Raw genomic sequence first — 16,374 nt, 5'->3', positions numbered from 1 at the left:
ATACAGACAGTGTATTGCCCCCTAGTGAAAATATACCTTAGGCTACCTTTGAGCATGTGATCATGAAAAGAGATCGTATCATTTCATTACAATATTTTGGGGTACATATTCCCTTGTAAGATTCTGCCTAACAAATTAAACCAAAGACAAAATAAATAATTTTTAAAAAGCACCCAAATAATCTAACAATGTGACATTTTAAAGACAGAGACATAACGATATGTACTGTACACAATTTAAAAAGTATTTGAGCACATCAATACATCCAACAACCTAACCTTAAAAAAAAAAAAAAAAAAAACAGACGTCTCTATTTGTAATTACGGTACCTTCAGTACAGAAACATTTATTGTTTGGCTATGCATATTTATGTGTAAAAGATAAGTGGCACTGCAATTAAAAGAGACTCCGAATGTGTAAAAGTAATGGTGAAAACACAAAGAGAATACAAAACCTGGCTTCATAACACTGTCATCAGATATTTTACACTGGAAACTAAATTATTCAATTCATCAGAATATTAAAACTTACAAGCTTGCAACATTAAAATACACAATTGCTGTGATCAAAAAAGACAATTAACTGTACATTATAATAAATAGCAATGATACAAGGTAAGAAACAGTACAGTACAGTGCAGCTGCCTGAGTATTTTTCTGAAAGGAACAGCTTCAGTTCAGCCTGAAAGAGGTGCATCTCATCTGCACGTTAATTCAAGGCATAGTTAAATTGGTTTGCAAACTTTTCATGCTTCCTTTTGTCGATTCGATTCATTGCTTCTGTCACACGTTTCACCGAACCTCTGCAAAAGAAATTCAGAGAGTGAGGTGCAACTTGTTACTGGGGCTTCTTTTCTTAAACAAATTGCAGAAAACCTTCTGTATTGCAGTACCTGATATGGGCTGCCCAGCCTGGTACAAGCTCTTTGTTGTTGCTGTGTTATGTCAACAACAAAAAAGGAACGCTATGGCTCAAAGTATGCAGGTTATTTAAGTCAATAAAGTCAAATAAATGTTGGTATTGATGAAACTTCCCAGATAGTTAAATAAATCAGTAATACCAGAGTCCAGATACCTTTCATGATAGCAAACTGTAAACCTTTCAACACAGCCCTCATCTACTTTATACTATTATTATGGGGCCAGCAGAGTTGAAAGGCCAACATGATTTATTTGCAATAAGAACTCAAAACAGAAGCCTTGGTGTGTTTTGTTTATGTAAAAATAACAACTGCTACCTATCCAGAAACCCAAAACCCAAAATGATGAATTAAGTAACATTTTAAATAAAATAAAAACAACACGCAACACATACACATAAGATGAGCACTTATGTCCCTGTTTTCTTTCTGTCAAAATGTAATTATGTTATCATTTAAGCAACAGTGGAGTTTTCAAGACATCTTGCTAACAGCCCCCCCGTGAGTGATATTCAATAATCTAGTATTAAACTGCTGTGCTTTATCTCCTGTTAAACCGTTGCCTCGCTCTATTGTTAGACTCGAAATGGCACGGCAGCTGAAAAATGGCTGCCTGGAAAAACCCTGAATTGAATAAAAATTGCACAGTTTTAAGTACAAGTGCTTGAACATGGATTTTCCCTGCAGCAACCACACAAAAGGAAAAAAAAAATCAATATCCTGCCAGCAGAGGGGCAGTTAGCAGGCTCCCCCGAGCTCCAGACTTGTTAAATTAAGAAAAGCCAAGGTGGAGGCGCAGTTCAAGTATGATCTGATTTGTGTGGAAGAGGTGAGCACTAGCTTTGTGGCCTTGACGTGTCCCACTGAGCGGCCCTGGCATTAGCGCCCGGGTGTTGTAAATGAACTGCGATTCCCACCTTGGCTCCCGGGCCCAAGTCTTCCTCCATTCTTTATTGACCGAAACAGGCAGTGTTTTATTACTTGTAAATTTGAAGCCCTTTTTTTTTTTTTTTTTTAGCAGTTTAAAAGTGTAGGAGGCTTATCAACTTTCCTATCGTCTTTAATAAACTGTGAAGCATTGTTGTTTTGAAGTGAGGAACCTTTGAAATGTCTGAAAGCTTAACACTGTACATTCAGTTAAAGACAGACATTCAGGGAGTATGCAGATCAGCTCAATGAAGGAGGCTTGTACACATCGCATTGATTTAAAATGTTTAGTCCTTGCCGGTCCTGCCTATTTGAATGAGCTACAATTAAGACTTTCTGTGTAACTTACTTTTTGGATTTAGGTGATGTTTTAACAGCTTTCTAGAGATTGCATTTTGAATTTTGAAAATTTTGAATTTATTAAGTCTGTGAAGCACCCAGTGCTTGTTCATGGGACACTTTATGATTCAAATTGAGTATGGTATTTAGGGTGTGGTATGGTACAGGTCTTATACCAATGTACTGGTACAATTTTGGAGATTTTTTACATTTTGCTACATTTTTTATTACTTGCTACATATCAAACCACCATTAAAATAATAATAATAATAATAATAATAATAATAATAATAATAATAATAATAATAATGAAATACTGTTTGGCACAGCTCTCATCACAAGATGGTGTTCTTTTTAAATAAATCATATTTTCTCTACATACAAACTCAGTCTACGACACATTTAGTGAGGACAAACAAAGGCTAACAACGACTCAAAAATGTTTACTTCCAATTACAAGTCACATGCTTATTTTTCTATCAATCTTCTTACTGGGATCCATGCAGCTTTAAACCCCAGGCTAACACTAGGGTCTAACAGGCCTTCTGACTTGAGCGCAGGCAGTGGTACCGGACTAATCAAATATAAATAAAAAAAGTAAAATATATTTCTAGATTAGCTGCTTGTACCAGTGTTAAAAGTGAATTATTGCCCTGCTATCCTTATAGCACATTTAAAAAAGAACCAAAAAAAAAAAAAAAGTAATCAAAACAGCTACTTTGACATGTTATGCTGTGTTAGCATTACACAATTGAACCACAGTTTGTTATTTTTGGTACTTTTTAAATCAGCTATAAAAGGATAGCAGGGCCATAAATAAAATGTAGTCCTAGGGCTAGACCCACGCCTCTACTTTCTGGCTCTCCTACCAGTCGTACTGTATATGCCCACCAAAACAAATGACATGAAAACACACAAAAAAAAAAAAAAAAAAAATCAAAACAAGAAAAAAAAAAAAGTAAAAGACAAAGAAAAAGAAACACACGAGAAATGTTCGTTGGTTCACATCTTATGAACTTGTCATGCGAATGTCTTACTTGCTGAATACTTTCTTCTCCAGCCTTGACCGGGCTGTGTTAGAGTTCTGCTTGAGGTCGGTGAGGTTAGGGTATTTCTTCTTCCTGCCTTTGCCCTTTGACCCCTTCCCTTTCCCAAAGCTCTTGGAGGACCCCAGATCCACCCCGGTGGCGGCTTCAATCTCCCTCATCAGCTGCGGGTCCCGCCAGTCTGCCGGAATGGAAGAAGCGGCTTGTTTAAGCATTTATTCGTTTACTCCACAGGTAAAGCTGGGGACAGGGCACCTCACTGCCACAATAAGTAGGAAGATTAAAGATAACATGCCACTCCTGAGCAACTCTGCATTAAAACTCTCTGCAGACAAGCAAGCATCAAGCAGACAGGGCTTTCTATCCTACAACATCAAAAAGACAAATGGATTGTCTTTAGGTACGCAAATGTAAAGGCAACCTGAAACACGTATTTTGGAATTGTTTTTCACAAGCATAAAAAACCCCATTGAGCTGCACTTAGTTTACAGGGCGGTGCACTGTCTTGTTTACACTGCTGTTGATGGTAACTGCTGTTATGCTGGCATGTATATTCAGGGACTGTAGATGTGCAAATCCTGGGAGGCATTACAGTGTGTTTAATTTTCACTGCGTTAAAAACACGGGTAAATAACTATTTATACGAAAGCAAGCTCAACCCACGCTGAAGTTTAACAGTCAACACTGAATGGTTGGCAGTATAGGATTTGATGTAGAAACTGTAAATGTCTATTTCTCTGACACTATTTTTTTTATAGTGTCTTGAGAGAGACACTATGGAATTGCAGCCTGATTATGTATGTTATTCCTCACAAGAACATACTAGTGACAGGGGTATTACTCATGGACCAGGGAGCCTGTGCACATCTTTGTATGTAACTGGCTGTGTAACTGGGGGCACAGGTCATAAAGGGGTTTAAAGGAAAGTAATAAAAGATCATTAAGAACCTTTTGTTAAAAGTTTGACTCACTTCTAAGTAATCCCAACAGCACAAAGTTTGTGAAGTACAACCTCAGTTCATTTATTGCAGAGATGAAATAGCAAATAGGCACGGGGTCAGAACGCAGAAGCGGTGAAGTAATCCCAGATCAAAGGAAAACGGTGTCTAAACACCTTACCTTCCAGTAATAAGAAGGCGTTACAGTTTAGAGGCGGCAGGGAATAGGACGATTGTTTGGGCAGCAAGGAAAAGAAAACAAATACCAGTAGCTGGCAGAGATGAAATGAGCATTTGAGCAAAATGAAGGCGCAATTTAAAAGTCTGTGAGAAAAATCAATAGAGTGCCAAGAATGATCCTGCTGTTTGAGCCTTGATTGGCCCTTAAAGCTCTTCATACATTGTCACTGACTTTAGCGGCAGTGAAGAGAAAATGACAGTTTGCAAGGGAAGGCGGGGAATCAATACCACAGTTAGTAAAAAGATGCTATTTCACAACTGACTGACACAGAAAAATAGGCACTTAATTTGTTCTTTGTGCAAACCTTTGGCGAAGGGACATAGGCCGCAGATTATCTGGTTATTATGTTAATTCATCAGTTCATCATTTCACAGACTAAACTACTTTTTCTTTTTTTTGGTAATAACAGGTAAATAGGTCTTTGGGCTACAGAAGGATCAGAGTGTTGGAAACATTTCCACCAAATCCAGTAAACTGCCAGTAATACATTCAGCTTGTATTAGTGACCTGCGCTGTCACCTCAAAACTGCTGTACTAATACTGTACTGAAGTGCCATGTCGAACGAGATACAAGTGTGTATACAGACAGCTCTACACAAAAAGCAGGACCCTCTTGGTAAGGCATATTTATCCATTCTTATGAAGGGGAGATCACTTCAGAAAAGAGGATTTGGGATTTGTTTTATAATGAAAATCTCACTAAGCACAGCAGCAACAGCTTATACATTTCATTGTACCAAATGTTCATTAATTCCACTCAATATACTGTTTGTGATCACTCTCCTGTGTCTGGCAGCTAGATGTTCTCAAAACCACTTATAAGGGTATTACCATACTTTAGTGCCCAATGCAGAGGGCCTATTTAATGATCTCATTCCACTGCTCTTTAACGCTAAACCTGAGAAACTATTGATTACCCCACCTATTATCAACTACACTAAATACAATATAAACTGTGAAAATATGTCTGTAATTGATTAGGATCAGAGACTTTTTTTTAAAATTTGTATTTAATTATTTTCTTTAAAAAGTATTTTGCTGAAATATACAGGCAACATAGCATCTAATAAGCAGCATAACAAGCATCTAAAAATAATTAGCTGGTGGTTCTCAGCAGCAAACATGGTCAGTACCTTCTGGTGACTGGTTCATAGTATGTACAAATGTATGCATATGGAGTTCTCTTGACTGTAGGTTCAGGTTAAGATTTCCATCCACTCCCCCTATCAGTGGCTTTGTATCCATCAGCCAGTTTTAGAAGCTCACCTGGCTGCTCTTCCTGCTTGTTCCTCTTTTCCCTCTCCAGCCTGGCTGCATCCTCAGGGTTAGTGGGGTTTCCCAGCTCATCCCGAGGGATAATGAGTCCGTGGAACGGACACTAATTCAAGAAAACAAACACACATTACATCCCACGCAACCAAGAGGTCCAGTAAGTTCAACCCGACACACAGCTATTGAATGTCGCTTTCTTAAACAGATCTCAACAGTCGAAAACAAAACAAAGACTGCCGGTTCAAAATTAGAGCTAAGCTGTGTATCTACATGATGCAGTCAGATTGCCCTAAAAAGTGGAGATAGAATATGTGCTTCTGATCTAAACTGGCTGAGCAATTATATGTAAAAATATAGTGCAAGATACTTAAGAAGACTCGTCAAGTTTCATCACAATCGGACAATCCGTTCTCCAGCTCGATACTACATATGCAGTATTCTAAAGTGTGCCCTACTCAACTCTATCCCCGGTGGGGTAATAATGATCTCAGTACAAACAATAGAGAAGGATGGAGATTACACACATGAGTATACAAAACAGGTAAGAAATTAAATATGAAAATATGCATGGTTTAGGATCCCTCTGAGAGCAACAGTTTGAAAGAAATAATCTAAACTAAATTTACACTCTCATAAAAAGTTTCAATTCAAGTCTTGACACACTCCCCCCTCCCCCATTGTCAAATCTCTGCTGTCTGCACAAACCTTGACTCGGTCCTGGCGTTCACAAAGAGCCCCGTTTGGCAGTGGTGCTCTGCACTTGTGTTTGACAGGTTCAAACTTCCCTGCGAAGGTGATGTAACGAGTCTTCACCAGGGCTGACAGCTCCGGATTCTCCACCTCCTCCTCCACCTCGTGAGGGACCCAGAACTGATGCAGGGAGCTGGATCTGGTTCAGTGAAAAGGAAATAAAGAGAAGAGGATCGTGGGTCTCAAATTAGCTGCTGGTCGTGGTGTGGGTGGCTCAGTAAAGGGGGCCCAAACCCCCCTCTTCCTCTAGGCCATAATTCAACCAATGCCTCAACATGGTTTTAGGTCAAACTGTAAATCTGTCTCAACTTTATTTCACACTGATTTTATTGTAAAAAGAACAGTGGGTATTATTCCATAAACATGGTCAGACTGCTTAGCTCTTCTGAAAGAGTAATTCAGCTCTTTTACAATGACAACGGAAAAGAAAACCAACAGAGTGGGAGTGGGGATCTTAGTCATCTTCTTACCTGCTTGTTTCATATTTGGTGCAATCTTTATAAGGCCAGGGAAGTTAGCCTTTCTTTTTTCCATACAGTGCACGATGCCCTCTGGTGGTTGTAGTATTTTATTTTGACTTTATAATTAACATTGACAAGCTATAAAGTATATCACTGTTTATTAAGAATTATTGCTCTTTCCCTTAGATACATTTTCTGAGTAAGGCTCATCCATTTGTTTTGTTTTTATTATTTCATACATTCCATTTTCTATTTAATTATATTTTATTGTCACATTTTCTATTTCAATACACATTTTATTATCACATTTTCTATTTCAATATATACTTTATCACATTTTCTGTTTTTCTGTCTCTCTTTTTACCCTCCCCCCTCCAATATATTTAATCAGTTTTTAATATGATGTCATTAAGTGCTGTACTAAAAGGAACCATATTTCAATTGTCTTAAAGAACTAAAACTGTGCATGTAGCAGAAATGTGAACAAAATCAGTTTGGTATCTGTTTTAAAATACCCTCGACCATTTTGAGCAGCATGTTTTCAATTTTAAGAGTTGCATAAGCTCCCCTGTAAAGCTCAATTATACAAGCAGCATGTTAATAACAATTAGATCTGTATACATAAATCAAATTGTATGCATCAACGTTGAATTACACTTTCGGACTGGCTTTTAAACGCATGTGTTAATTAAGCAAATAACATCCCAGCATGCTTAGGGTCATGTATTAAAATGCTGGACAGGCCTGGTTGCCTATAATTATGGCTAGCATGGCTGCAAGAGGAGACCTCAGTGACTTTGAAAGAGGGGTGATTGTTGGGGCGCGTTTGGCAGGAGCTTCAGTGACCAAGACAGCTCAACTTGCTGATGTTTCACAAGCAACGGTGTCTAAGGTGATGTCGGCATGGAACTCCGAGGGGAAGACATCATCAGCAAAGGGCAACAGTGGGCGGAAGCGCATACTCCAGGATTGTGATATCCGTGCATTAATTTGAAGTGCAAGGCAAAACAGGCGAGCAGCTGCAGATCAATTGACTGCAAATTTCAACCTGGGGCGCGAGCAGCCAGTGTCATCAAAAACGGTCCGCCGAGGACTCCAGAGCGGGATACCATAGTGGCCCAACGCCCTATTAATTGACTTTACATTGGTGTTTCCATTTTTTTGTCCGCTACCTATTTAAAGCATGCTGCCCTGTCACCGGTCTTTAGGGCCCAGATCTCCGCAGTAATCCAGGCTGATGGCAGGTCTCTTTGAATTTCCTGTCTGGCTCGCAGCTGTACATTAGCTTGTCTGCGGAGTGGGAGATACAGGTTAACGATCATTCACCTGCGACTCTTCTATTACAAGCAGCATCTTAACCTGACAAGCTACAGGGGATCGCTTACAGCAGCAATGAACATACTTGATTATTTTGCCAGCAGTGGGCTGGTCCTGTCCCCAGTAATACAGGTCGAGTCCGAACGGCATAACGGGAGCCTGGGCTTTCTCCTCCTCTTGCACCTCGCCTCCCTCACTGCCGCTGGGCTCATGTGCAGCGCAGGCTGCTGACTTGGAGCTTTCAGGCATGCTGTAGAGAGATTATAAAAAAATCAATAGCGGATAACATGGAGCACAATTGCTGTTCTAGTTTCATTAACCTCTCGCACACGTGTAACACTCACATTGGCTTGGATCCACTGTGACTTACACTGCTGTTAGAAATTAGAATCCACCACTGTGTATTACATATCAGTATCTGTTCAGTATTTACTGCATCTGACCAAAGTATTGTTTTCTTTTAATTCCCTCCAAACTAGAGTGTACTTTTTCTAATGGAATGACATCCACTGTTATGTTGTTCCACATTATTTATTTAATTCACTTTTATTGAAATGTAATATGTACTACATAACTTGTCTCAGAGGCTATAGGTATTGTTGTTTAAAGTAGAGAATTCAACTTTATTGTAGGGATTTATGTATTGATAAATTAATAACATTTAATAAAAAAAAAATAAAAAAATAAAAAAAGAATGAAGAATCCGACACTGAATAAGATGAAATGAAGGATCCACGTTTGAGAGATTGGGGGGGTGGGGGGGTGGGTTGTGATGGTCAGAATGGTGCAGTAAGCAAATATTAGACGACGGGATAAAGCACTTTACAAACGTGTGAGGATATGACACTCGTCAGAGCAGGCCTTTTTATTAAACCACTGGCTGTATACTGATCTTATTCTAAACATATGTTAGTCTTAGGGGCGAAATTCGGGGGGGGTGATTGCTGGGAGGCTTAACCCTTTCTGGTCCGACATCATCAAAAAGACTTAAAAAACAGGTCTCTAGTCGTTTTTTCTCCGGAAAAAGTCGAGAAAACCTTTCAGTGGCTGAGTGAGACCGATAGGAGCCGAAATAAATAAATAAAATGAAATTTAAAAAGAGGGGGCGGATCTGAGCAATACACATAGACCCTGTACCACAGAGATAACACAGACAAACAATATAGCTGCTTCTGCATCAGCGCTCAAAGAATATCACGGTCATTTGCAGAGCTTTTTGAGATATATAGTAATAAAATATTGATTTTTGATCGCATTATTGAGGAGTTTGCTGACAAAACGAGTGATCAGGAGATGATTTATCAGTATGCATGACTATGAAGAGGTATGTGAAAAATACAGCGAACAAGGGGTGGGGCAGGGCTGGAGATGCAGTACTGAGTGTCCTGTTGATATGCAGTGCCTTTTAAACCTGTTTTACTGTGAAAAAAATACTTTTAAAACAGCGTGTGTAAAATAAACAGTGTGTGTGAAAATAAATTGGACCTGACGCACCTGAGACGCGCTGAATAAATGGACCGCTAAGGATTAATCCCATAGGCATCGCTACCCGCAAGTATTCAGGTAAAAATCACCTCATCATCGACCTCTCGACCACCCCCGAGGAAGCATTACAAGCAGCATAAACTCTCTCATCTCTCACGATCAGTTCTCGCTACATTATATCAAGATAGCAGATGCCATCAAACTAGCAGGCTGTGTGGTCCAGTGATTAAAGAAAAGGGCTTGTAAGCAGGAGGTCCCCGGGTCAAATCCCACCTCAGCCACTGACTCATTGTGTGCCCCTGAGCAAGTCACTTCACCTCCTTGTGCTCCGTCTTTCGGGTGAGATGTAATTGTAAGTGACTCTGCAGCTGATGCATAGTTCACACACCCTAGTCTCTGTAAGACGCCTTGGATAAAGGCGTCTGCTAAATAAACAAATAATAATAATTATAAAAATAGGAGGTCAAGGTTCATGGCTAGCCAAAGCTGACATATCGGACGTTTTCCAAAGTTATGCCTATTCACCCCACATTACGTCACTTGTTCGGAATGCTGGAACAACAAATATTATTGTTCACTTTAGGCTGCCACAGCAGCCCAGAAATATTCGATACCCTTTTAGAAGCACTGTGCTAGATCCTTCTTAATTCCTGCCACGTTCCATTTTTGCTCCACTTAATGGAGGACTTCCTCCTCAAGCAATCCTCACATCCTCCAGCTCAAGCAATCAACCAACTGAAAACCCTGTTCACTTCCCTCGGCGTTCCACTCTCCGACAACAAGACCATCGGTCCCGTTCATTCTCTGGAATTCCTGGGCATAACTCTCGATACAATAACATTCGAAGCCAGCCTCCCGCCTGTTAAACTAGAGCATACTCGCTCCCTCATCACGTCATTCCAGCTCTCTCTTCTGTACAGAAACGAGATCTTCTCTCTCTTCTCTGGCATTTCAACTTTGCTTTACATATTATCCCATAGGGCAGGACATTCATCTCTAATCTCCTTGCACTCTCCGATACTGCCAATAATTTAAACTATCACATGAACATATCATCCAACGCTAAAAATGTGGACTACGCTAATCTCCCACTGGAACGGTCTCTCTCTATTCTATGACGACTACATCTCAGCACCCCACGATCTCTCTCTCTTTACAGACGCATCCCTCATCGGCTTCAGCGGTTTCCTAGCTTCTCAATGGTTCGTCAGCAAACGGCCCCTCCGAAATTCAGAATTTATCCTCCCCATCTTAAATCTACAGCTCTCATCGAAATCTACCCAATAATCGCAGCTGCCCACCTCTGGGGGCACCAATAGTCAAGGAAGACAATTCCTTTTTACAGTGACAATAAACCCACAGTCCACATCATTAATAAAGGACGCTTTTCCTCCCCCCTCATCATGCAATGACTTCGACTGCTAATCTGGATTTCAGCCTCTTGCAATTTTATAATTCAATCTCGCCACCTTCCCGGTACACATAATCAATCAATCAATCAATCTATTTTATATAGCGCCTTTCATAGCGGAGCACCATCATAAAGCACTTTAGAAATACAGTAAAAATAAATAAATAAATAAATAATAACGCAGCCAACACACTCTCACCTACAGATATCCTGCTTCCATCAACTGGTCCCTTCAGCATCCCCACACTCCCTGGAAACCCCACCTTTCCAACTGCTCCTGCATGACTGAACCCATCAATCTCCATTATCCTACAATCTGCCCGACGCTACATGGCCGCAGCTCTTCCCCCAACTACTAGATTGTCTTACACCACCGGCTGGTCAACTTTTTCAACGTTCTGTGCCCAAAACCACATTCAACCCATCTCCTTCAACCAAGACTGCATCTTTGCCTTCACTGTTCACAGGAGAGTCTCTTCATCTGCCTCCCTCAACAATCAAATCCTATATCTCGGGTATTCAATACTCATACCGCTTAAGGTCAGTTCCCTCTCCAACCCTCCTCTCCATACCTGCAGTTCACCTAACGCTTCAAGGAATCCTCAAAAGCTCACCTCCAGTCTCCACCTCTTGCTTACCCATCTCAACTGAAATCCCGCTCTTCATAATCACAACTCTTCGGAAAGGCTGCTTTTCTCCCTTCGAGTATCTTGTTATGGAAGTACAGTGCCTATCTGCTTTCTTTGGCTTTCTAAGATGTTCAGAATTTACAATTCCATCAGTTTCCAGCTTCCCCGCATCTGGCATTCATTCCCGCGACCTTCTACAGTTTCCAGATTCACACTTTCTCATCTGGCTCCGTACCTCCAAAACTGACCAACTCCAGCAAGGTAATTTCACTCAATTATCAAAAATTGTCTCTCCAATCTGGCCCTACTCCTCCATGACATAATACATCTCCCTCAAACAACCTTTTCTACCTTCAAACACATTATTTATTGATTGGTTCATTTCTCATGAACCAATCATTTGTTTTGTATGTCCCTTCCTTTCCCATCTTTTCCAGCTGTTTCTTTTATGTTATGCACTGGTGCAACTCTATTGTTTGTCTCACAGTGTGGGTCTCTGCTGGGAGTCGGGGGTCCATCCTTTGGGGGGGGGGTAAGTGCGGATTCACTCCCCCAATCTCAGGTCAGCAGAGCTACCTCATCCTCGCACTAGGGGGGTTCTCACCGAGCGAGTCAGAGGGGACCCCCGGCCACACTATCCTTACGCAGCACATGCGCTTTTTCTATCTCTCTCTGTTGCAGGTTCTCTGCAGGATGCCTTCCCGCTCCCAGCTTCGGAGGCCTGTGCCTCTCCTCTTGAGAGGGCAGCATCAGACCAGTCAGGGAACCCTTTACTATCTCTCCATTCAGTCCTGATGGACTATTCCTATCACCCCGAGAGGCGCCTCTGCCGAGCCGAGCCTTTTGATATGTTTTCAGATCCTCAGGAACGTGACCTTCGACCAAGCTTGGTCCTCGCGTAAAGGACAGCTCATCCTAATTTCAAACTCGGTCCTCTCTAAGCCCGCACCTAATTCCGAGCTTCGGGCTCGTCACTCTATCCTTGGCCGAGCATCCTCCGCTCGATATTGTCTTACTAACAGCTCATTTCTGCTTCCTCTGCTCTATCCTTACAGCTCAGCGAACACCCCGTGAATTGACAACAAATAAGCTATAATTGCCTGTTAAGGAATGAATGACTGAAAAAAAACATTGTTTATTATTTCAGTACACATCCACTATTGACTTGTAACAGAATGGACTACAAAAAAGCACACATATTTCTCTGTATTAAAAGGTGCAGACCTCCATACAATGTAATATATTTTTTCTTACTTCACAAGCTCGTGTTGAAACTATTAGCCTACAGGTGACTTTTTCCAAAATATTGTCAGTGTACAAAAACACCAAAATATTATCAGTGTACAAAAACACCAAAATATTATCAGTGTACAAAAACACCAAAATATTATCAGTGTACAAAAACACCAAAATATTATCAGTGTACAAAAACACCAAAATATTATCAGTGTACAAAAACACCAAAATATTATCAGTGTACAAAAACACCAAAATATTATCAGTGTACAAAAACACCAAACTATTGTCAGTGTAAAAAAACACCCAAACGTTTCAGGTGGTAGTAGGAGGAGAGTGGCTACTTAGTTCACTAAGTGTCCGGAACGCTTCAAGGAAAACAAAAATTCTGAGCCTACAGTTAATAACAACCTTAATTATCTTGTAATGCAATGTAAACAAACCAGTAAGTCATGAATTTATGGTGTCTGGCTAAGCAGAGCTCACAGGACCAAAAACAAGAAACAGGCACTTTTGGCTGTAGGCCATTGGCTGTATGTACAATAGAGAGTCTTTGATCAACTGTACTGGTTATTCAACCGAACGCACCTATAATCACATGATGAATTACATGTGGTGTATTACGCACACAGATTCTGCTGCTAAAACGGCGATGAGATTTACCTGCCAAAAAAGGACCAGCAGACTGAGGCAAAGTTATAGTATTATTCAGACCACCAAAACCTTACATGGGGCACTGTGTGCTTTAAATTGTTGCAGTTAAGCAAATTAATATATAATTCACCTTGTTCTTGATTTTCTTCTATTTCATTAGTAAGGGCTGGAGACCTTGTCTATGTTATTGAGCAGCTAAGAACTTTTATTTTATTCATTTCAATTGCACACTATTACAATTCCTTAACAGCAAGTATCTAAGTATCAGGATTTTTGAAGTTCTGTAATTTATCAAAGTTCTTGTATTCTTTGATGATTTGCAAAGTTTGGTATATGGTACGTTTAATTACAGTACTTCATTACCTTAACTGCACGTGTTAAAGATTTACTGAATTTCATTAATTGAATAATTTGTAAAGGTTTGTAATGTTGTATGCTTAATGTAATAGAATTAGTTACTGGCTGTATATCATCAGCAGGTACAGATGAACTCGCTTTACATCATGATTGCTGGGCAGGCATAATTCATGATATAAAGCAGGTCATGATATGAAGCATGCTTCATGTTTGCCTATGACAGCACATTACGAGTGGGAGAAAAAAGAAAGAAAACTAATGGTGAATTAAAGAGCAGTGTTTTAATATTGTACATTTAGTCGTTCTTCACATTTAAACAAATGCATAGTCAATATTCATTCTTTTGGATCTTAGTGCTGCATTTGACACGTGATATAAAACAGGTTCATCTGTACTTGTAAATGTTATTATCCTATACATTATAAAAGGTACAGTAATTGTTACTAATACCTGTTTGATTACTTATACAAAATTGATTATGCGAACTAGTATCGGTCCCAATTAGTTTGGATAATTGACTCTCTACTGTATATGAATGTGTCAGCCTAGAAGGCACATCGTCAAGTTTAAAGCTTGTCAGGCTGCTGCAGGTCTCGATCACCATCTTAAGAGAACAGCATTTCCAAAGCTACAAAAACGGCTAATTAAAAAAAGCATGTGTTTGTACAGGTGCGGGGGCCTACAGGGGTCAGGCTGGTACAGCAGTTCCGAGCCCGCTGGATTACCTGGTGGACGGGGCAGGCTGCAGTCTGTGTTTCAGGAGTCTGAGTGTGGCTGCAGCGCAGGTCGGGTCCAGCTCCTCGTCATTCACACTCCTCTTTGGTCTGGGTGGGAGGTGAGGGACAGCTGGCCTCACTGGCCTCCCTCTTTTTACCGTTGCTGGCTTAGGGGCCGGGGCAGGATCCAGGCCTAAAAGAAAACAACCACAAAGAAGAGCCAGTAAGACGCGAGGTTTAAGGACAGAGAACTATAAGTGTGCAGAAAACTTGTAATGACTTAAAAAATATATATATATCTTAGAGGTAAAGTAAATTATTCTGCAACCAAGTTAAAATGGGAAATAATTCCAGCTATACTACTGCAGCTCTCCCTACTCTGGTGTTCGCTAAATTAATACCAGGACTGCTTCCTGAAGCTATACAAGCTTTAACATGCCAGGGGCCACAAGGTATTATAAGGACCATTCACCCAGAAGGGCAAGTTGCATCAACAGGGAACTCCTGCTCAGCAAGAAGGATATCAATGTGGATAAGAAAGCAAGCAGAAAACAAAAGGTGCAAGGGTATAACTGTGTCCTTCTATATATGGGCACGCTAACCAAGTTTATAAAATGTATTTGTCACCTATACTAGCTCTAACCCTATTATCCCTGGTCCCTTTAACCCTTAGCGGTCCATTTATTCAGCGCGTCTCAGGCACGTCAGGTCCAATTTATTTTCACACGCGCTGTTTATTTTACACACTCTGTTTAAAAGTATTTTTTTCCACAGTAAAACTGGTTTAAAAGGCACTGCATATCAACAGGACTCAGTACTGCATCTCCAGCCCCGCCCCACCCCTTGTTTGCTGTATTTTTCACATACCTCTTCATAGTCGTGCATACTGATAAATCATCTCCTGATCACTCGTTTTATCACCAAAGTCCTCAATAATGCAATCCAACTATAACATCTATGAAAAGCTCTGCAAATGTCTGTGATATTCTTTGAGCGCTGGATGCAGAAGCAGCTATCTTGTTTGTTTATGTCCGTGTTATCTATGTGGTGCTGGGGCTATGTGTATTGCTCAGAACCGCCCCCCTTTTTTTTTTTTTTTGGCTTCTCTTGGCTCCTATCGGTCTCACTCTGCCATTGAATGGTTTTCTCAGCTTTTTCCAGAGAAAAAAACAACTAGAGACCTGTGTTTTACGTCTTTTTGACCGGAAAGGGAAAATTGTAATGTTGGACCTGGTCTGACATAGGACAGCAAAGGGTTAATCTGCTCTTTTGCTTGCACTGTAAGCTTTTATTTGGAATAATCAGATAAATTGCATCTCCTCCAATATTCAAGAACCAATCAGACCTACAGCGAGCAACCAGGAACCAGCAGTGTATCTATAGGGTAATATTTGAAATACTTGCATACAAGAACAAGAGACTTAAATACAATAAAATGGGAGGCAGTAATTGTGTTAAAAAGCGAATAGGGGAAAAAAGAAGTTTTTTTTACAGCCTAATATTTTCTTATAAATTATTTATTTACTTACTTTATACTAAGTAGCCGCAGTTGTAGTATTTCCTACTTAGACATTGCTTTGTACCTGAGGGTTTCCTCTCCTCTTGACGACACACACAGGTGCATACAGTGTTACACACCTTCCCATCCCCGTGTACTCATTCAGAGCAGCACTGCA

General features: G+C 40.3%; 1 protein-coding gene across 2 annotated transcripts in view; it reads right to left on the bottom strand.

The window, feature by feature from the left end:
• Nucleotides 1-252: 252 nt before the first annotated feature.
• The window catches only part of uvssa (UV-stimulated scaffold protein A), a 37,773-nt gene continuing 21,651 nt past the window's right edge, over nt 253-16,374 (bottom strand). For both annotated transcript variants that reach the window (XM_034926403.2, XM_059034342.1), the window contains exons 9-14: nt 14,708-14,891; nt 8,296-8,460; nt 6,388-6,571; nt 5,677-5,788; nt 3,223-3,412; nt 253-802 (exon numbers count right to left, since the gene is read on the bottom strand). In XM_034926403.2, coding sequence (XP_034782294.2) covers nt 709-802; nt 3,223-3,412; nt 5,677-5,788; nt 6,388-6,571; nt 8,296-8,460; nt 14,708-14,891 — 929 coding nt within the window. In that variant the 3' untranslated portion in view covers nt 253-708. The remainder of the gene's footprint in view (nt 803-3,222; nt 3,413-5,676; nt 5,789-6,387; nt 6,572-8,295; nt 8,461-14,707; nt 14,892-16,374) is intronic.

This window comes from Acipenser ruthenus, chromosome 1 (assembly GCF_902713425.1).
Source record: "Acipenser ruthenus chromosome 1, fAciRut3.2 maternal haplotype, whole genome shotgun sequence".
Taxonomy (NCBI): Eukaryota; Metazoa; Chordata; class Actinopteri; order Acipenseriformes; family Acipenseridae; genus Acipenser; species Acipenser ruthenus.
This window is presented reverse-complemented; position numbering and strand designations above follow the sequence as displayed.